At 40.1% G+C, this 22,781-nt stretch overlaps 1 protein-coding gene across 1 annotated transcript; it reads right to left on the reverse strand.

The window, feature by feature from the left end:
- Nucleotides 1–5,163: 5,163 nt before the first annotated feature.
- Nucleotides 5,164–22,781, reverse strand: LOC124139511 (tetratricopeptide repeat protein 38-like). The gene is made up of 14 exons (XM_046506631.2): nucleotides 22,614–22,781; nucleotides 19,151–19,228; nucleotides 18,500–18,581; nucleotides 17,649–17,817; nucleotides 16,888–17,061; nucleotides 15,933–16,008; nucleotides 15,234–15,353; nucleotides 13,942–14,001; nucleotides 13,604–13,642; nucleotides 11,891–11,972; nucleotides 11,443–11,608; nucleotides 10,081–10,237; nucleotides 9,624–9,697; nucleotides 5,164–7,214 (listed from the first exon to the last, which is right to left on the reverse strand). The coding sequence occupies exons 1-14, from the start codon at nucleotides 22,638–22,640 to the stop codon at nucleotides 7,124–7,126; spliced, it is 1,395 nt and encodes a 464-aa protein (XP_046362587.2). The 5' UTR covers nucleotides 22,641–22,781; the 3' UTR covers nucleotides 5,164–7,123.

Below are 22,781 nucleotides of genomic sequence, written 5' to 3' on the forward strand. Positions count from 1 at the left end.
AATTCAAGGGAAAGAATTTTATAAATTTATATCATTATAAATGTTAAAATAAAATGAAATAAATCTTAGACCATATCTTGACTTAATGCATGTTTGTATGTATGTATGTATGTATGTATGTATGTATGTATGTATGTATGTATGTGTGTGTGTGTGTGTGTGTGTGTGTGCGTCCGTGTGTGTGCGTGCGCTCGCGTATGTATGTATCTATGTACATGTATGTATGTGTGTGTGTGTGTGTGTATGTATGTATGTCTGTCTGTGTGTGTGTGTGAGAGAGAGAGAGAGAGAGAGAGAGAGAGGGGGGAGAGAGAGAGAGAGGGGGAGAGAGAGGGGGAGGGGGGGGGGGGTGATGTTTAACAGAGCTATGTTTTCCATTAAACAGACACCAATCGCTGTTTTTCACGAGGAAACACTACATGTACTGTGAAGATCCGGGTCTTGAGCAACCCATGCTTGACATAAGAGGCGACTTACGGGATCGGGTGGTCAGGCTCGCTGACTTGGTTGATGCAAGTTATCGTATCCCAATTGCGTAGCTCGATGCTCATGATGTCAATCACTGGGTTGTCTGGTCCAGACTCGAGTATTCACAGACCGCCGTCATATAGCTGGAATATTGCTGAGTGCGGCGTTAAACAAAAAAAGAAAAAGAAAAAAAACATCAGTTGCCAGGATCTCAGGGACCGACCATTTGATAATCGGGGTTGGGGGTTGGGAATGGGGATTATGTATTTTTTCAGATAACCAGATACAAAATGCCAAGATTAAATTAAATAACACTCGACGTCCGACCAAGATAAGCAAATACTAATCCGAGGAAAAACTTGCAATGCGTGTTTATCCTCATGCCTTTTGTCTGTCTGCATGTATGTATGTCGACAGTGTTCTGTTTCCGATTGCAGTACTACTGCTTTAAAACATCCATCATCACGTTACTACACATATGCATATAAGATATACACAAATGAATATATTTAAGTAGCCAATGTATGACCCAGATCTTAAAACAAAACTTATCTCATAGCTTGTCATTTGTATATAAAAGAATATCTGATACTATGTGCCAACACGTTTATCCAATATAATACGAACTCGGTGTTACCATGGGTCCCCAGGACTTTCTTGCCTGTCGTGTCAGGCTCGGTGACCTGGTTGAGTGTTTGTCATCGCACCCAGACGGCGAGGTAAGATTCCAGTAGTTATAAGCCGACGTGACACAGCTTTAATATTGCATACTTCAAAATAACCAACAAACTTACATGGGTATACATTGTATGAATCCTATTCTATCGTGCACCCAGCCATGTTAAAGGTCAAATATTGCTAGAAGCAGCGTTAGTCCATGTGCGGCCGACAAATGTAAGATGACGCTATGAATATTGCCACTGATTGTTTCTTTGGAAACAATTTTATTTTGTTTTTAAACATGCGACAAAATAACTTATTGTAGCGCACATCTATACCTATGTTCCCGAGGCAAGTGTGTCCACTAGCCTATATCAAAGCCTAGTTTCTACGAGGAAAATAAACTTTGATTAATAGGCTCGTGGACGCTCTTGTTAGTAATTTGGTAATATTATTTTTGTAGTGAAGACACAATTTCACAAAAAGGTATGCCCAAATATTCACGATCCCAAACATTTATTGTTCAGTACAGTAGCAGTTCAACGTCGGAATTTAAAGGATGAGCTAAAAAATAAAACAAAGTGTTCAGTGAAATATATGTTGTGGCATGTGTTCTTGTGATCCGGACAATATAGACAATGTCTTGTTAAATACATAAACGTTTGGTCATCCTTTTTTCACAAAAGCTAGGTGTTTTATGTCAGCAGCACGTTCACCAGGATATGCACAGGAGAAGGCACAGATTAATCCATGAAACATTTGTTACATCCATATGAAAAAAGCAAATAGTATCATGAACAATTGTCATGCTCAGGCTTTGTTGGTAATCTTCATTGTCAGACGGTGAATCTCACGGCGAAAGTTGGTGTTCCAGAAGCTGTAGATTATAGGATTCGATGCACTCTGAAGAAAGTAGGACCTTTGAAAGACGTGAAAGACGACGAAACCGACTCCATGGAGATCGTTCAGAAGGGTTTTCATGACCGAAGCCGCGATTGTCAGGGAAAGGTGGGGAAGAAATGACAGCACAAACACCATCGTTATCAGAAACATCATAAACGTTGTCCTTCGAGTTCCTTTGTCTCGCTGTGAGCACCGTGTTACACGTCTTGCACGTGTGGAATTTGATCCGTTTCCATGTTCAAATAAAGCAGCGTTCGGCTCGCCAGTAGATGCCATGTCAGGATAATTTTCAGAGTTTCCAGCTACACCAAAAGGTTTGATGCTGTGATCTGTGACGTCACTTTCATGGGATATGCTGTTGTCGTTCTTAGGAACACCGTGGCCTGATCCGACATCTAATAGTCTATCCCGGATGTCGCCTGTGCCATCATGGTTTATAGGTGCCAGTTCAGTCATAGGAAGTCTGAATCCGTCTTGTTCCGACTTAGAAGAACTTACAATATCAACTGAAGTGTTCCGGGCATTGATAGAAATCTCTGTTGGTGTATCAAGAACCACGATCCGTTCATCGACCCTTCTCCGTACAGACACGGTTTCCTTAAACCTTTTGGCGTATGATCTGCCTCCAGATCAAGCTGTACACAACTGCCAGGGTCAACGTTGCTCCAAGGAACACCAGAAACTGAACACCAAGGTACGCAATATGCAGTGTTGAACCGATGAACTGATCAGACAAGGAACAATCCACTCCCGGGATATTGATGTTGTCAGTAGGCACCGTTCTACCGCCATAGATGAATCCAGCAGGAAGGGCAAGAATTAGTGCCAGAGAACAACAGATGCTTATGGAGATATTGGCAACCTTTGTGGTCATCTGGACATGGAGTGGACGACATATTTTCTTGAATCTGTCCACAGCTACAGCGACAAGGACGCTTCCTGAGGCAATGGAGTTAATGGTTTCGAACAGCTTCATTAGACGACATATTTTGTATTCTCCGAAGGTGTAGGTGTGTCTCATATCAATGATCTCAAACGGGATGCTGGTGAGACAGTTGATGAGATCCAGCACTGCCAGAGAGATTATGAAACATCGTGTTGTGCTTGGCTTGAACTTAGCGATGTAGACGTAACAAACCAAAGAGTTACCTAGGACGCCAAGCAGCATCAGAACTACGAGGAAGAGGATAACGGGGAGATATTTCATGGCGTAGATGTCGTCATGAAGGCGTAGATAATCGTCGATGCCATCGCTGATCAGATTTGAGATGTTTGAACTCATGGTGAGCTGGTAAATAGAAAATGGGTTTATGAACCTGTTTATGACAATAGCTATGAAATGATTTCTCAATTTATGTTTTCAAATACTGATATCTTTCTACATCATATGTTACATGCTTCATCGTACCACACTAAAGGGTTGTTGTGAATTCATGTTTGAATATAATTTTCTTTGGACTTCTCTTTTGAGTAAAGGGTCGGTCGGGTAGCCTTGTGGTTAAAGCGTTCGTTCGTCACGCCGAAGGCCCGGGTTCGATTCCCGACATGGGTACAATGTGTGAAGCCCTTTTCTGGTGTCGACCGCCGTGATATTGCTGGAATATTGCTAAAAGCGGCGTAAAATCAAACGCACTCACTCACTCTTGACTAAAACAAACTACTTTCAACTTCAATGACACATTGTCAAATAGTTTTCAGAACATTAAGAACAGAACATACATATGTGTTATATACATAACACGTATCATTTCTTGTGAGAAGTGTCAAGTGAGTTGTTCCCCATAGGTGTAGCTGGGCAACGTTGATAAACGCAGTGTCTGAACGATCGCAAAGAGGGAGAGATTTGACATTCGGCATTGGGAGAAAAGATACAGATGATCGATGTGAAAATTGTGAGAATATGCGGGAAATACCAAATTACCCCACCCCCTCGTTTTTAAAATGGGCTTGTCCGTCACTGCCGAGGTCGTATTGTATTCAGGAGTGATCATTGTTTTAATACGGTTAAATATTTTTAAAGCTTGTACATTTTATTTACATCCTTAAAGAGGCTGTACATAATGTTGATATCTCATACAATAAATAAACGACCCGTGGTCGTTGTTAATCTACAATAAAACTGTGCAGTGTGAATAAAAAATGGTTTATTCTCCAAGCAGTGTTTTATTGTACGATAAACAACGCCCACGAGTCGTTTATTTCTTAAATAACATGATTATCTCATCTGGTGATGAAATACTGTATTCATATGAAATGTAAAATTGTTATCTCATTCAGTAAAATAACACTTTATGCTGGAATTATTTTCATTGAGATACAATGACAGCAGAAAAGAACAAAACATAATAATGAACGATGAACTCAATACAGAGTTTCATATCAGCAAATTCAGTCTATGTCAAACACTTTGAGATTACAATTATGGGCGGCACTTGTAATGCTGATTATATTATTCCAGAGGGATCGTCGACCAAGTAGAAAACATTTAGGCCTGATTTGATTTCAGTGAGGATGGAGATGGGGATGAAGAGACAAGGAAGTTCACTTGCACATGCACCCTCACCCTCAAACAGGAAGCAGATTATACTATTACTCTCATTTTGATAGGGATCATGTGATGAGTGAATGTTGTTTTACGCAGATGTAGGCAATGTCATAGAAGATTTTACTTGCAGATTTTGGCAACGGTGTTCGGGTGATCTAGTAGTTCTGTGTGCCTTCGCTACTCAGAGTTGTGTCCCTTAGCCTTACGACGATACACTGATCGTAGGTTCAAATCTCTTATTCGTCCCGATTGTGATCCTTGGTTTGTCAAACACTAATTTTCACCAAATTGTTTACTGCATCCTTCGCGTTGGGCTTTCCCCAAAAATAAAGCTGACACCCTTTGATATAATTGAAATTCAAAGCCGCATTAAACTAAACTCTTTCAGGACCTCGTCAAACGGCGATTCCTTGGGATATCTGGCGGATTAAGAACCTGGTTAAGACCCTGTGTCGATTCCCACTACCGGTGCAATCCACTCTGTTTGCCTTTCGCTGTAATACTGCTGGAATATTGCTTAACGCTGCGTAAAATCCCACATCAACGGCGTGAGTATCAGCACGTTTACTACTGAAAATAAAACCCGATGACATGGGGTGTATGTTTTATTCTATACTCCTCTGCAGTAACATCTGCATCACGGTAATACAATATTTTTACCCAGCAAAAGAATTAGCTGTAAAACACTGACATTCATCATATTCGTTTTCATTTTGCACTTTTATATGTCATTAATAGAAAATGTATGTTCACATAAAATGGTGAATTTGGAGAGTTGAACATGACAATCTGAACAAAGAGCATATATATTGCTAGGTCCAGCAAATGTACCATCAAATTCCTGTCTCAAAGACAAAACATAAGCCTTAATACAACTTTCTTCATCTAACATGAAGTATTTGTGACAACTGGCATAAACACCATGTGAAGTCTCAATGGATTTGCTTGAATATATGCAATCTCAGAAAAGAACCCAGTTCAGTTTGTACACCACTATTTCAAAAGACAAACCGAAGGGATACATGGGATATTGATCATTAAACGTGGTCACCATAGATTAATTACATCTCTATTTTCAAAGGTTGAGGACAATTTGTCAAAAAATAAAGCAAATGTCATCGGAAGTTTACAGAGAAAATAAAATGTGAAATGCTTCCTCACTGATAACATACATGTGAAATTTAGGGATAGGACTTTAGGCAAGAGTAAGGCATCACCATAGGCACCAGTTCCCCCTTGTTGATCTGTTTCGATATGGTCATGAATCGGAATGCCTGCTCGGATTGGCAAAATCAAAACAAGGACAATTGGTCAAGAAGTTGAACTTAAGTTTAACATATATAGATGATTTCACGTCGTTCAATAATCATGGTTAAACAGCCAATTCCCTTCACTGATTTACCCACCTAAACTAAAATTACAAGAAACGTGTAAAACTGCCCCAAATAGTGTCATATGGCCTTTTCTCAAAAGTTGTTTGACCAGAGTACCAACGGTCAAGGTCTTAGTAAAGCTTTTAAAGACTATTATCGTAGACAGGCAGAGGGCATTTTCAAAATTGACGCATCAGTGACAAAAATGATGTCCGATGCAATTCCCTATTTTGACTGTTTCCGTGTTTTTTTTCATGTGAACAATTGACTTGCCATTGCATGTGTTTGTGACGGGTGCCACTTGTGAGGCAGGATACACTCACATTTTCGCGAACACCTTGTATCATCACTATTTAATAGTTATTCATAAGCACATGCTTATGACACAGTTGGAATCGTATAAAGGACTCTGCTTTTAGCAGATATATATGTCTTATAATTATGAAAAAAATTGTCACTTTATTGTCTAAAATATTTGGAAGACATATCATTCACTCATGGTTTGCCCGAGATACATACATGTAGAAGGCGGTATTTATCCGATGGACAGAGAGTTTGTACGTGTAATATTTGTTATTGAGCTATAACCATGTAAACTCCATTCGTTTAAACAAAGAACTTATCAAGGTATTCGTAGGTTACAAAACGAAGAAATGCCGTTTTAGAAACACAAGTGACAACATTTATTTTAAAGTTTAACCTCGAGAATGATCATGTTTTGTGTTCGATCAACATAAATATAAATATAAAAGCAATGCTTTGGAGAATTTATGACGTCACTGTCGAACTACGTAGACGTGACCTTCGATCATAACTCGAATTCCCAGTTTCTATCATTGTTCCCCGTGTACGCTTTTAAAATCTTCTCTGTACTCGTCAAGTAATGCCAGTTCAAGTAACGGACAAAAGTGGGTGACGAAAAATGTTGCAACAATGACGTTATGTTACGACGTCTTTCCATCAGTGTGACGTCATATTTACGGCCTGGGCCAGAGTGGCATCATAACTTTGCATACTTACATATTTGTATGCGCTTTGCAATAAATACTTAGTTTCATTTCCTTTTAACTTTCAGATATTGAGAAACACTGAGCCTGAAGCGGTGCTGAGAAACATAAACAGGTTACATATCAACAATCACAATTACAACATTTTGATCTGTATGGCTCAAACTTCAGTCATCGTGGACAGCCATTGCCTTGGCGATGAGCCTGTCTGTCATTGGGGCGTTTTCCTTCAGAGCTTTCCTTTCCATCAACAACGACCTGGGTGAGAAATCCAGAACCATAATTAATCCACTGAAACATTGAAGTAGGACGGGTCTCTTGCCCTAGTCCAGACTGCTAGTCTGTCATACATACCCTGAAACAAATATATCCATTAAAGCCAAAGCAAGTCTATAATATTTGGCAAGTCTAGATTACTGTAGTATCAGTCTGAAAATGAAGAGAGTCTCTGGGCTCCTTTTTATTTCATGACTATAATTTAAGTATTATTTTTATCTGTAAAATATGTTCATTTCAGAGACTAGATGTTAGTCTAGGTCTCTGCATAAAATAAGTTTTATGTTCTCTGCCTAGCCCCAGACACTCGTGTCATTACTATACAATCTGAAGCGTGTAACGGAAAGATTCGAGTGGTGACACGAATTTTCGGATGTGCCGATGCTTTTTTTGTGTAGTGATTCGACCCCCTAGATGGCCGTGTCGTACCAAGACACGTTAAACGATGTCACTTGTTGGCCAGCTCTGAATCAGTATACTGTGTCTGAGTGGGATATGCTTGTTTAACTGCGACATGGTATTTCACAAGGCCAGCACTTAAACTCCGGCATTAGTCCGGTTGAAGTACGTCGCTATATGAGTGAAATAATCTCAACGAGACGGTAAACCCTCTTTCACCTCGCAAACAGCGGAACAATGCATCTCAGAATGACGACAGATGAGAGGTGAGGTGAAATGGGGTATAACGCCGCGTCCAAGATTATTTCACTTATAGCGACGTGCATGTACGTGTGTGTGTTTGTGTGGCTGCTTGTACTAGTCCGGACTGATGCCGATTTATAGTGCTAGCTCACTGAGATACCATGCCACAGTTTAACAGGAATACCACCATGCCACAGTTTAACATGAATACCCCACTCAGACACAGTATACTGACTCCGAGCCGACCAGTCCTTGTTTTAGCCTTAATGCCGAGCGCCAGACAGGGTAACAACAAGTACAATCTTTTAACGTCTTTTGGTATGACGCGGCCGAGGATCGAACCCCGGACCTTCCGCTCTCCGGGCGGACGCTCTACCACTAGACCACGGAGGCGGTCTACGAGCGATGAGACGAATTATAATCCAATCTTCTCCGTGTATGTAACTACGTACACATTGAGAAAATCTGATTTCTAATTTCATAACAGGCGTGTATTTCATTGTGTACAACTTTGACCAATGTTCATAATAACTGATATATATGGCTCTGCTGAAGCTAACATTAGCGCAACTGGACTGCTGATTGTGATGATGATGATGATGATGACAACTGCAATGACCCTGAGCTGTACCAGGATGTTGATGACTGTTACTGAGTAATGATAGAGCTAGCTGGTGTTATAACCATTAAAGGGGGGCACGGGTGACCCAGTCGCCTAAGGCGCCGCGATTCGCTGTGCAGAGTTGCGTCCCTTGCGTCCCCAGAAACCTATGGTTGTGGGTTCGAATCCCGGTTCGCGCTGAATATGTTTCTAGGTTTGTCAGCACCATGTCCGTGCTCTAGGGTTTCACGGAAGTAGTAAACGTCTGAGATCTGCATCACACCACTCCCGTAAGCTAACACGCCGTGATATAACTGGATTACTGTTAAAAGCGGCGTTAAACCCAACTCACTCACTCACTATAACCATTAAAGACTGTAAAAGAAATAACTTCCGTGTCTTATTTATCGTCAGGTTTCGAAAAGAACATTTTATCATTATTAATTTTAAATGTTGAAGGCCAGTGATATCTGCTGTGGGATAGCGTTAATGAATGGCTAGATATAAGACTTTATTCACCACACAACCGGAACCGTTAAAGTCCCGTTTAAAGGGAGGCTAAGCTCCGCTAAATTGGCAGTCCCAGCAAGTTCAATTGCAGGCGCTCTGATAACTGATTATTACGAAGATTCAATGGCTCAACATGGCAGTATAATTACGGTTTTAGTTTTGACCTCTTGGTCTTATAATGGAGACGAGTAGTGTAGCTTCGTCGTCTCCCCTGCGGGGATTCCGGATGAATCCCGAATCAATGGAGAGGGTGATCAGATTCAATGACTTGGTTGAATGCTTGTCATCGTAGCCTAACGGGACGAGGCTCAAAATATATATCATGATTTATTTGGTCGGGACTTTACACTGATCTTCAACACGCCCCCGAAAAAAACCCAACCCACCCGCCTCTACCTCTCTCTAAATGTTCACCGCTTCGCTTGAGGTAATACATATTTCATATGTTTAAAATTGTTTTGTTAAGAAGACTCCTAATTTATACACATGTACATGCATGACACTTTCTGTCAAAATATGTATGAACTTAACACACGTCGTTGGAAATATCAATCGCCAACGACATTCGGATACCTTGTACAGGGGCCAAGGCAACAGACTCCCCTTTGCCTTGGTGGCGCCCCACCCTTGGGTATTACCTGGCGAACTTGTGGTGATCTGCAGATGGGGATTTGATGGCAGCCTGAATCAAAAACAGGTTGAATATGTCCCGCTGAAAGTGAAACGAAGCAGTTTTAATGTGACTTAATTCTTGTGTTTTCCTGTTTCGACTGAGAGTTATCGTTACCGTATGTTGGTGTAAACTACATGTACAAAATTAACATCCTCGGTTGTCAAATGTCTATATGGTTAATACCCTAAACCCATTCGCACACAAAAGTTGAAGTGACGTCAACACCACATCTCTTATCACTAACGTTCCACATGATTTCTCTCGCTGATGAGTGTAACTTGATTGGGCGACTAGAATTAGCGTTGTGGCCTTCAAATGCGGCTCAAAACGAAGTACGGTAACGAATGGGTTTAGGGTAATGGTAATATAATACCCTTGGTTATCGGATATATCGAAGATACAACAACCCTGAAGTTTCCTACCTGAGCGTGACTGCCGCCAATATTTATTATCTTATATCTGATGGGTTTGAGAAGGTCGACAGCTTTGGCGTAGTCGCCGTTGTTGTAGGCTACGAATGCCTCACACAACGTCTCCCCGACTTCCTCCGTTACAGCCTGGTTGTGGCCGCGGTTGTTCCTGTGGAAACAATTCCTTGGCGTTACATGGTACATGTATGACATTAACTTCTTTTAGAGTCATTTAATGTATTACATTAATAAGTAAAATTCAGTTTGAAATAATTCCAAAAGTGTATTTCGATTCATTTTGTGATGTCATTATGGATTGATTTTGTGAATATTTATGAGCATTTGGACGCTCGATATCCAGCGTTCAGTGCATTGGTATTAGTTCTTATTTTATACACAATACATTGTCAGCACATTTCATATCGTAAATAAATTTCACATATTGACAATTTCATTGATTATAGGATCGTTTACCCCGATACGCTATCTCCCTGCGTGAAGATCTAAGGACATCTCCATAGTAGGTCGCGTAAGGTAAACTTTCTAATCAGCCAATCTAAGTTCTAAGTAACTCCAACATATTTCCGTATCTCGAAAACGAACTGAAACGACCTCTACCGAATGTAGGATAATTAAGTTTAATATGCAAAATATTTGTTTTCATGAAGGTGAATCGTTTTCGAAAACTGACATTGAACCCAGGTATCCTTCAGATCGAGTGGACGGTCAAAGTTTGCTGAGGGTTCTTATGACGCGACCTCCCATGTCAGTGTCCTCAGATCTTGATGCAGAGATGTATAGTATCGGAATACACGATGTGACTTTAATGAAAGTGATCTATTGATAGTCTCTCAATACGAAATGAATAAAAGTAATTTTGAAGGTATTAATAAAAGCAAGACGTCATGGATATGAATTGTACTCTGAATCACAATTCTTATAAAATATGTGTTTCATCGTCCACGGTTAAAAAATAAATGCACTGATATATAATGAATAAAACTGTCGTTTATGAAGCAAACATTTGATATTTATTTAATATGCTTCGCTCATGTGCAAGCCTGAAAATATGTAATATATCAAGCATTTGCTTCAATGATCCTGTTGGATCGATATAATGTATTTTTATATAGTATTAGTAATAACATCTTTTATGTATTGGTATTGCAATTCCCCCTTTAAATATCAATTCCATAATCAAAACGGTCTTCAAACTTTGCGACATACACGCACACTACCATAAACTCAATTTGAAGGTAAAGTTGACCAATGTATTTCAATCTGGCAATTACATTAAAAAAAATAATTATAGACCATTATATTGATCGCGCGACCTTATCATGTAACGCTGCATATTCGAGATACTTGTCTTACTTTACGAATTGTTTGAGAGAGTCCATGAGCTGTTTGACGGCGTCTGACTTTTTGGCCCTTAGACACGCCAACAGTATGTGAACGTCATTGAATGCTAAAATGTGATCGTCGATGTGAGGTCGGCAGACGTCGTATACATTGTTCCACCTTTCGCCAACGTCCACGCCTACACAAAAAAAACACACATTCAGTTAGTATGACCGCTTGGAAATAATGTAAGTACGTCTCGTATAAAGAATTTTTCACTATGTCTGGTTGTTGTTTGGGTGGATAGTATAATTTATATATATTAACTGTTTTATTGGCATTTTAGAAAGTGGAGAGTAAATAAGTGAACGTGCAATTGTATTGATAACTTCTGGTTTATTGCATGTAGCGACGTTTCAGTGTAGATTCTTATACCGTTATCTAGCTTGATAACGGTGTAATGACGTGAATTCAAATGTACCTTCCATCTCAAGTCTGAAGAGCAGAGAGCAAGCGTCCACCGTGTCCAGAAGTGCCCCAGACTGACACGCCCTCACGGTGACCTGTTGAACACAGACTATTTATGGCAATAGGGTGTCAACATGACGAGAGGCGACATCCCCAGAACTGGTTAGAAAGTTTGGAGATAAAAAGTTAAAAACAACTTAATTCCCATCTCATTTTATGATTCATTAAGCACAAGCATATACACACAGTTAAACGGGATCATACGTATTTATCGTTTTGGGGTAGTTGTAAACTTGCGTGCCTAAGGGGTTTAACCGTTGTTTATTGTCCGCGTAGATTTCCCATATGGGCGCAACATGAGGGGACTGCTGCTTAAACAGCGAGTGCAAAAAGTGGAATGAGAATATACATAGCAAGTGAGTGAGTATGGTTTTACGCCGCGTAAAGCAATATTCCAGCAATATCACGGCGGAGGACACCAGAATTGGGCTTAACAATTGTACCCATGTCGGGAATCCAACCCAGGTCTTCGGCGTGACGAGCGAACGCTTTAACCACTAGGCTAGCCGACCGCCACATACATATCAAGCCAAACGTGACATTTTTAATATGACCAGAATATTGCCGTACGGCTCGCAAATCAGTTAGACATGAAATGTGATATCAGTTGCCAGGTGTTGTCATTTTCAATATGTAACACCTGTGGGCTACATGCAGTGATTCTGTCTCTGTATATAAGCAATAAAGTATTGACTGATAAACCAATTAAATCATATCACCAGCCTAGAATCGAAACACACAATATCTAAATCAATATACCTCATCCACAAATGTATTCAAATTGCTTTTAAAAAATACACAGAATAAACCTTTTTGTGTATTACTGAAAATCGGTGATGACACCAGCTGTTCACGAATTTGACAATACAACTGCATGGCGTGTATTGGTTATTAAAGATAGCTGACGACATAAATATAATATTATAGTAAACATTTCTTTTGCCAATAACTGAAAGTTTACAACAATATTCAATGGATTTATTCACTGCCGATGTATTTCATATACAGCCTTCAAACACATCATGCATACTGCACCAAAATATATCTTTCCTCCCATATAAAGCTGACACGCCGCCATATAACTGGAATATTGTTTATAAAGGCGTTTAACCCATCTCACTCACTCACAAAATGTCTATGTTCCGGTGTAGGCCTATAACACTATAATATTAATGCACACATGCATCGATGTGTTTCATTTTCTTTACCCCTTCACCAAGGGTTTATATATTATTGTACATGTTTGCCCTGTCCAACTGAAGCATTTGCAGAAGCTAGTTTCACTTACACGTTTCACATGTACCGGTAGGTCAACATCCTGAAACCTTCCTCAAGCACCAAATCCCCGCTAATACTAGTTTATTAATCACTAGCATATTATCACGGTTTATATCAAGGGTTACCGTATCCATTAGATCTTAAATGTTGGTTTTAAGCAACTCCCTGGTACCCCGTAAACAACTACGTCCAACGCAACGTCATAATATCCTATGGGGCGGTGGGATAGCCTAGTGGTGTGAAGTACATTTATTAGTGTTACCCAACCGTCACATTGCTGGAATATTGCCAAAAGCGGCGTAAAACCAAATTCACTCACTCACTCACTCATAATGTCATAATGGTACCTAAAACGCTTCAGTGAGTGTAGTACAACCTTCTAAATTACCTCGCTGTCGAAAATATTCAGTGCACCCTGATGGTCACCCTGGGGAAGAGGAACATTGGTGTTAGTGCGATTAATGAAATAATTCACAGGGTACTGTATATGTAGTCAAGAGAGCTATTGAATTAGTTACAAACAAAACTACTTTCAAGTTGGAATTTGTGATAACCACAATTTCAACACACACAAAAAAATATAATATCTAACCTTTCCAAATTTATAGGCAAAAAAGGTCATCGGTATAAGAAGAAAAGCTTGCTGAATAATTACGTTTCATTTAGAAGCTTAAAAGATTCTCCAATATGTTTCAACAACGGTATTATCGTGTATGTAATGATAACCTTCTCTATGTAGTATAGTGCCCAGTGCCAGAAATTGTGACAAGCCAGCATCCCGCAACTCTGGAATCAAAGATATCAATATTATTTCAAGGGTCCACAATGACAGAAAACAACAAGGTTATATGAAAAACTGAACAATATTTGGCGAAATTAAGAACATGTATGATCGTGATAGTTTCTAGCCCCTAAAACTCACTGCCCAGTTGTTGACGAGTCTGACCCTCTATACTCATTGCCGACTTCTTGACGGGTCTGACCCTCTATACTCATTGCTCAGTTCATGACGAGTCTGACCCTCTTTACTCACTGCTCAGTTCTTGACGAATCTGACTCTCTATACTCACTGCTCAGTTCTTGACGAGTCTGACCCTCTATACCCACTGCTCATTATGACGAGTCTGACCCTCTATACTCACTGCTCAGTTCTTGACGAGTCTGACTCTCTATACTCACTGCTCAGTTCTTGACGAGTCTGACTCTCTATACTCACTGCTCATTATGACGAATCTGACTCTCTATACTCACCGTCCAGCTCTTGACGAGTCTGACCCTCTAAACTCACCGTCCAGCTCTTGACGAGTCTGACCCTCTTTACTCACTGCTCAGTTCTTGACGAATTTGACTCTCTATACTCACTGCTCAGTTCTTGACGAGTCTGACCCTCTATACTCACTGCTCAGTTCTTGACGAGTCTGACCCTCTATACTCACTGCTCATTATGACGAGTCTGACCCTCTATACTCACTGCTCATTATGACGAGTCTGACCCTCTATACTCACTGCTCAGTTCTTGACGAGTCTGACTCTCTATACTCACTGCTCAGTTCTTGACGAGTCTGACTCTCTATACTCACTGCTCATTATGACGAATCTGACTCTCTATACTCACCGTCCAGCTCTTGACGAGTCTGACCCTCTAAACTCACCGTCCAGCTCTTGACGAGTCTGACCCTCTTTACTCACTGCTCAGTTCTTGACGAATTTGACTCTCTATACTCACTGCTCAGTTCTTGACGAGTCTGACCCTCTATACTCACTGCTCATTATGACGAGTCTGACCCTCTATACTCACTGCTCAGTTCTTGACGAGTCTGACTCTCTACACTTACTGCTCAGTTCTTGACGAGTCTGACTCTCTATACTCACTGCTCAGTTCTTGACGAGTCTGACTCTCTATACTCACTGCTCATTATGAGGAATCTGACTCTCTATACTCACTGCTCAGTTCTTGACGAGTCTGACTCTCTACACTTACTGCTCAGTTCTTGACGAGTCTGACTCTCTATACTCACCGCCCAGTTCTTGACCGTGTCCGTGAGGAAGGAGATGCCCTCATCCTGGCGCCCTGTCATCTCCATCACGTGACACATTGTGTGAGTGGACCAGGCATCCCTGGGATTTAGGTCCAGCCCCTGGGGAGACACCAGTAATCTACACACAACTCTTGAGACAAAGCGATACATAAATTCAAGTAACGTGCTGCGTATATTCACAATAATATATATCTTATTGTCTCCGCTTATTCAAACATGTTTTCATCACGTGCACATTAAGCAACAAATGTCATAAGCTGGCTGGATATAAGTGGAGAGATGAGTAAACTTGAACATACCCATATATAAGGATGCTATTGTCACGGTAGCTTCAGGTAACGTGTTGACTAACATAGTCTATGAAATCTTTTATTACACATAATTTTTCTCTCCTCTTAAATTAAAACGATTAATGTTCCTAATGTTGATTCTAGGGCTGACTTGCTTTTATATAGATCAAGATCGGTTTTGTTTTCATGAAGTACATATTTTCCACAGTCGCAGGACTAGTAACGTGTTGGTGGCTGGATATAGACAGGCAGTTGCGTGCATGTTAACATGCCCATTACGAAGCTATCATCAATATGAACTCCTAGTCAACAAATGCTAATGCCTCTATCTCGCTAAATGTTTCGTTCAAATGACGGGGAATCCTGACCAAAATGACCAGTAACTGACCTTCTTGGCCGCTTTCTCCGCCTGATCATACAAGTTGCACTCCTCCAAACCAAAAGAGTACATCCCAATCAGGTATCTGCCAAAAGAAACGAAAATATTCCTTACATTAATAGTAATTCAATATATTCTTACACAAAAGAAGCCAGGTACGTGCATGCAGCGTGATAATTTCATGTGTAGCGATATTCTGTAGTATTAAGTCTGTAGCATGTGGCTGTTAGGGGCATATTAAATTATTTTAATATACATTAGTTGTAAAATTTGGAGTGTTTGATATGATGCTAATAATATGATGTGTATTGGGGCTCCTGAGAAGGAAATTGTTGAAACAAATTTCTTAACTTGATGTTTTTTAGTTTCAATAAAAAGATATTAGATTCTTCGTGTATATTACATGAACATGCCCAATAGTGTAGTGTTATATACCCTATTGTATACTTGCATACGTATTTCACGGGAAAAACTGGTCTGGGACATTTAAACTATTTCAACATGTTCAATATTTTTCCATTAAAAAAGCATTTAAACTGAATTTTTAATTGTATTGTCACGATGTATATCATCTTTGAAGGGCCCTGTGGTTTCTGAGACTCATTCTCAAATAGGATACAGTAAGTTTACTATCAGCAGTACCTGTATTACCAATCTGTCAGCAAAAACACGCCTTTCATTAGTACAAATATACTTTGTATGGCTAAAGACAAAAAACGATCTATCATATCTAGTGCACGTTAAAGCGGAACAATGCCCAAGTGTCTGGTATCTCTTTCCAGTCTGGATCTTATTATCAGAGCCTTGTGTGAATCTGAGAGTGTTCTATGTACTTCATTAATAACTTTTATATTGAAAAGCATCATACAATTTAAGGTAGCAGCAAGAAAAACTTTAACTCCTATACTTTAACTAAAGAGTATTACAGTCGTATTGCTTAGATCGCCTGAATAGTTTCATCTACCCATAAAGAGGCATTTCCGGTTTCCATTTCGGCAATACTCGGGCTATGCTGTCTCGATTCTGATTGGGGTAGCCAAGATAGAAATACGTGTCGTGTGCAAACTTAAGTGCCAGGATGTCCAGAGGGTTCTGGACCAAAATGTCCTCCCAAACGTCAGACGCGTCAGAGGTCCACCTTGGAAACGACAACAATGAAATGTATTCGCAAAGAACGTGTAAAGGTGCATAGAAATAAACAAAGCAATCATATGATGATTGTTATGATAATTTTGAATCTCTTGCGGAAATGTGAATCATTGGCTAGTTGTGGTTACCCGTACTTTGAAATCACTTTCCATGATAATCTGATGATAATATTGTCTCACTGAAATTGTTTTCAGTCTGGACCATCAGCCTCAAAGCTACCAAGAATGCATCCCCTTAGCCTTGTCAGGAGTTGCTGGTCGTGGATTCGAAATCTACATTTGCTGCTATCAGCACCCCACTTGTGCTCATTAATTTGTTTCCCAAAATGGTAAACACCGCTTTGGGCTTTCTTCTACATACACTTACAGGCTGTTATATTACTGAATTACTATTAATTCCAACTCACTTACTCGTGAAAGGAAGTGAGTCTCTAAATAACGCACTGAAAAAAGTGAGGCATCTTTCCAGCTATCACAGATATGTATTATAGGGATTGTTCGCAGAATTTAATTCATTGCAATATCACCACTTGACTTATTATCCTGTATTAAACAAACCATAATGTATGTATCTTACCCTTCTGACCACAACTTCAGTGCACGTGCATGCTGTTTCTCGCGCTCAATACTGGATGTCTCAGCAAGTCGAAGCATTTCGCTTATTTCCCCTGGGAAAGATTTGTCAACATGGATAGTCCTTCCGGTTCCTAAGAGGTCAAGGCCGTTTTTCAGAACGTGTCCCATAACTGAAACAAGAAATTATGGTTAAGGCGTCATTTCAGGTATCACAACATGTAGCATAGAAATGAGTAAAGAGGTGTGCATGTATTAAACGTACATTTTAATAAAAGTGACAAAACCTAAAAACATAAGACATTTGTTAAATAGTCCATTGTAGGTTTGGTTTGGTTGTTAGTTGTTTTTTGCCGCACTCAGCAATATTCCAGTTATATGACGGCAGTCTGTATATAGTCGAGTCTGGAATGGACAATCCAGTGATTGATGTCATGAGCATCGATACACGCAATTTGGACATGCAACAACCAAGTCAGTGAGCCTGACCATCCGACCCTGTTAGTCGCCTCTTACGATAAGCATAGTCGCCTCTTACGACAAGCATGGGTTGCTGAAGACTTATTCTAACCGGGATTTTCACTGGTCCCATTGCGAGGACACGACATGCGAGGATACGAAAAACAAAATTTTCGCGGACTCAAAGATTTAGATATGCGTTCTTTACAAATTTAAAATATTATAATCAGGTGGAATACAAATGACCTTTGTTCAAAATACCTTTCATAATACCAATACATACAAACTTGTTTGTGGTTCGAAGGCGACAAGTGAAGGCGGCAGTGATTCGAAACAATAGTTAATTTTATATGGTCTTGCCAGTTGTTTGTTGTGTTAATAGATATCGAAACTTGCCAAAGTTTGGGTCAGCCTCCATCATTTTCTGCATCGAGGTTTCAATGCCACCGGTTCCCGTGTCGTCATACCAGCCCACATACTGAAGTCATACACAAGCATGGATACCCGAGATGACGCATACATTTGAATTGACTCGTCTACAAGCTGTTTCATCCACCAAGGTCCAGACTCAGTGTATGTTCTTTATATAATAATGAAGTTTTCTCTGATTAGTGAATAACTGAACTAAAACAAGGTATTATACGAAGAAACAAATTTCTAACTGGTTATGGTATGTACATCAATTAATATAAACATGGTGGTCACGTTGTTTTATGGGCTGATTATTAAACAGATAGTCAGGGTTTTATCTCCAGTCGTAAACAATAAGCAAATCCTTTTCCTCCGTTTCGGTGTCTCACGGTGGAATTACCGTCGGTCATACAGCACTCAAACCATGTTAGACCAGACGGTGCTGTTGCCAATGATATCGCCTATAAGGCAAACAATTGTCCGGATAAACAAATCATGCTGTGTACCCATTACTTAAAGACGTTCTCAACATTCGCCCAGAATTTCTTTTCGGACGATGTGGTTTCACTGTATGGGTTTCGCTGACCAAAACATATATTTATAGGTCTATTCAGCAAAGACACGAAATCCACTTACCTGAGTGAGTGAAGCATCGAACATCTTGCTGGCTTCATTGTTGGTGGTGGAGAGTGGGACCCCGAGACTCTTCCACTCCTGGATAAAATAAAAATGTATTTCCAAGAACTTAGGGTACTCATAGTGAAGACAATACACACAGAGATGAACGTGTCAATACAATTGATGGAGTATCCAATGTTGTCTTTTTCATATGTCAAATGTCTTTTCAAACATCCTCCGTCGACAAATGTATATGCAAGGTAATGGGTCGGTGGAGAGAAGGGATGGAAACGTTTCGACTTGCTGACAATGACGACGGCTTCGAAAGTAGTCAACCCAGAAGGATTCCGGGACAGATTGGGTCATGGAACGGACACCAGACAAATAGCACTGAACTAACCTTTGTCTTATGTTCGGCACTTGGTATGGTTGATTACATACACGCTGTCTATCATTCTGCAGTTGCTAATGACCAAAACTCTAAATACCGTTAAGGGTGGTTACTCTGATCAATTAGACCGTACGCCTGTAATCGTGTAATCCTTATATAATTATGTATTTAACATCGCGTAATCATAAACTGTCTTTCGTTTGGTCGTAGTGACGTTGATAACGCACTTATTAACCAACATCTTCTGGGTTTCGGAGTCCTCGGAATAAGCTATTGTTTAAGAAAAAAAAGCAGAAAGAATAGAGTCCCATCGAAATAGACTCTTTGTTTCATTTTATTAAAAAAGAACTGGAAAAGGTATGTTTCTAAAAACTAACTTATATTTTTTTATGTTTCTATCTCGGCAAATGTGTAACGATTACATTGAAATACATCTTCCCGAGGCAAGGGCGTTAACTGACTATAAGTCCAGTTTCCACCCTTGCCGAACTAGGCTGGTATTATGGAGTTACATTTTGGCAGGACTAACGACTCTATGCATGGTCCATTGAAAATCGCGTAACGAACTAGACATCCGGTTCGCAAACATGGATTTCAACGTCCAGATTTCGGTAGACTGCAGGGTTTGCAAAGCATGTGTACCACCAACTGGGCGTCGACAGATATTTTGCAAATCTTTTCATGTTTTTGATTTAGGTGCTCAAGTGATTCGATGCAGTTCGCGGCGTAAGACCTGATATATAACAATATAGATCTTGATTATCGATCAGATCGTTTTGACTGGGCGCCGCCATTTTGTTTGAAGCAAATGCAAATGATACTAAAGGTGGGATCTGACTGTCAATCGGCGGGACATAGAAGGGACATAACTCGTAATAGTCACTGGTGGCGCTACGATCGAGCCGAAAAATTCCATCCTAGTTCGGCATGGGTGGAAACTGGACTTTTATAGTCAGTTAACTCCCTTGCCTCGGGAGGATGGTTGAGATATGCCAACCTACCCGCCCTATAAAAGATAATCATTGTGTACTATCGCCTACTATTTATAATAATCAAAGTACAAAACTCCTTCCCATCCAATAGAGTTAAAGTACAAGGACGTTATGTGTAACGCGACCTAGTCACGTTGTCACGTTAACGCTCAGTATGACGCGTCAAGTTATCTCGAGGTCCCCTCTCCCCAAAGGTAGTGATTGTGCTGACTTGCATCTTCGCATAGTTATTCATAGTGGCTTTGATGTACAAGAAATATCTATGTACATACTTGCTGAACTCCTGTGTCAGATGTGTGTTCCAAACGCTTGGGTGTGTATTTGAGTATTGTACAGGTAAACGCTTTCTATTACTTTTGTGAGTTACTCGATTGATAAGCTGAACAGCTGTTGAGCTGAAGTTTGTTTCCAGCTATATGACGGCGGTCTGTAAATCATTGAGTCAGAAAATCCAGTAATTGGTCAGCGAACCTGACCACCCGATCTCGTTAGTCGCCTAATACGTCAAGCACAGTCGCCTTTTACGGCTAGCATAGATTGCTGAAGACCTATTCTAACCAGGACCTTCACGGGTGGTTGATCTGTAGGACTTGATGCACACCAATGAAATATGTGGCTAAGCATACAAAAAATACATTTTTCAATATTTGACATAAAAGCCACAGGAATCAAATTACGTTGTTTATGTAGGCATGTTTATTTAGGCATGAGATAATCAAACACAAAATTCATTCTTTCATTCTTTGTCATGCGAGTACATATGTACTTGTCCTTGGAGTTAAAGTTGATTATGCGTTTATATGTTTGTGGTTTGTTTCGTGTTTTATGCCGCAGTTAGATGCGCAATGTATATCACGTCGGCCTGAAAAATATCCAGTCTGGATCAGACAAACCAGTGATTGACATAATGACAATATCCCACGTCGTCGGGGTAAAATCACACGCAATCAACCAAGTCATCGATCTTGATCACCCAATCCTGTTTAGTCGCCTCTTAAGACAAGCAATAGAATGTATTATCAGTGTGAACGCAAAATGCTACACCTTTGTGTTTGGGCTACTGCTGACCTCATGGCCAGTGATCCACACAGTCGACGCACCATGGAACACAATTAGCCAGGTCACAAATTAAACTCTAACGACATTGGATACTAGGTACATGGACTCGGGTATTAATTTGGAGAAACACTTTATCCTGATAATAATGTCTGATGTTTTGGGGTATATTAGTTTTTGATGGTAGTCAGTTATGCCAAATATTACATAATGCACACCGTCAGTTTGAAGTGTTACATAATTAAAAAAGCTAATACGTTATTAATGTGTTCTGTTTTAAAAAAGAATGTACAGCTGAATAGTCTTGACCTTGGTTCTGTCAGCGGGTATATCTTAGTTCGAAACATCACCTGTACTCCTTTACCGCCGTGAATAGCAGAGATAAAGAATTTGCAAAATGTTTGAAAAACACCCTGAGTATTTCGACTAGAGTGTTGTCCATGTACAGTGCAGGTATAACATTCCCCATCCGATGTTCGGCGTATAACATTTGTATATACCTTAGATTTCTTCTAATATTATATGTTATTTGCTGACTTTTGATCATAATTTCTCTTCGGCCATTTTAAGCCATGCATTTCTACATTTCATAATTACAAATATATATGATCTGTAACAGCCAATACGTGACGCCTTAATAAACCATTAATTCATTCGGTATAAAACATTTAATCAAGAAGATTACCCTGAAGACACAAGACTTCAAGTCGTTTGATTTCGATTAAAAGCCCAGGAAAACACTTAGGTGCACCGATCGGGGATAACAGATTATCTCCTAGTAGAATCTGTGATATATTAATAAATCTTTCTGTCTACATAGCCAGTAAATATCAAAAACAATTCACTAACAATCACTTGTCATGCCCAGTGAAGAAAAGCAGGACCGTATCGTTGTTAATAGTTAACGATCACATGAGCTACGAGTTTCGTCGAGTTACAACACGGCAGCAGACACACGGAAACGTACAGCGTTTAACATTTATGATACCTTGCTGAATATTACACACTATTGTAGGTAGGTATGGCCTACATTTCAACCTACCTGGCAATCTCGCCACTGATTATGCATGGCGTAAACACCTGGAACAGGTATGGAGAAGACGAGCAGGTATCACCCAAGGTGTGTCGATACAGGTGACAGCAGTCTGATATGGGCCTGGTGTGCGGGACGGTTATCGCGCGACTGTCGTATGTGGAGCGAGAGAGCTGA

Source organism: Haliotis rufescens, unplaced genomic scaffold (genome assembly GCF_023055435.1).
Source record: "Haliotis rufescens isolate VD_foot unplaced genomic scaffold, xgHalRufe1.0.p SCAF_1, whole genome shotgun sequence".
Classification (NCBI taxonomy): Eukaryota; Metazoa; Mollusca; class Gastropoda; order Lepetellida; family Haliotidae; genus Haliotis; species Haliotis rufescens.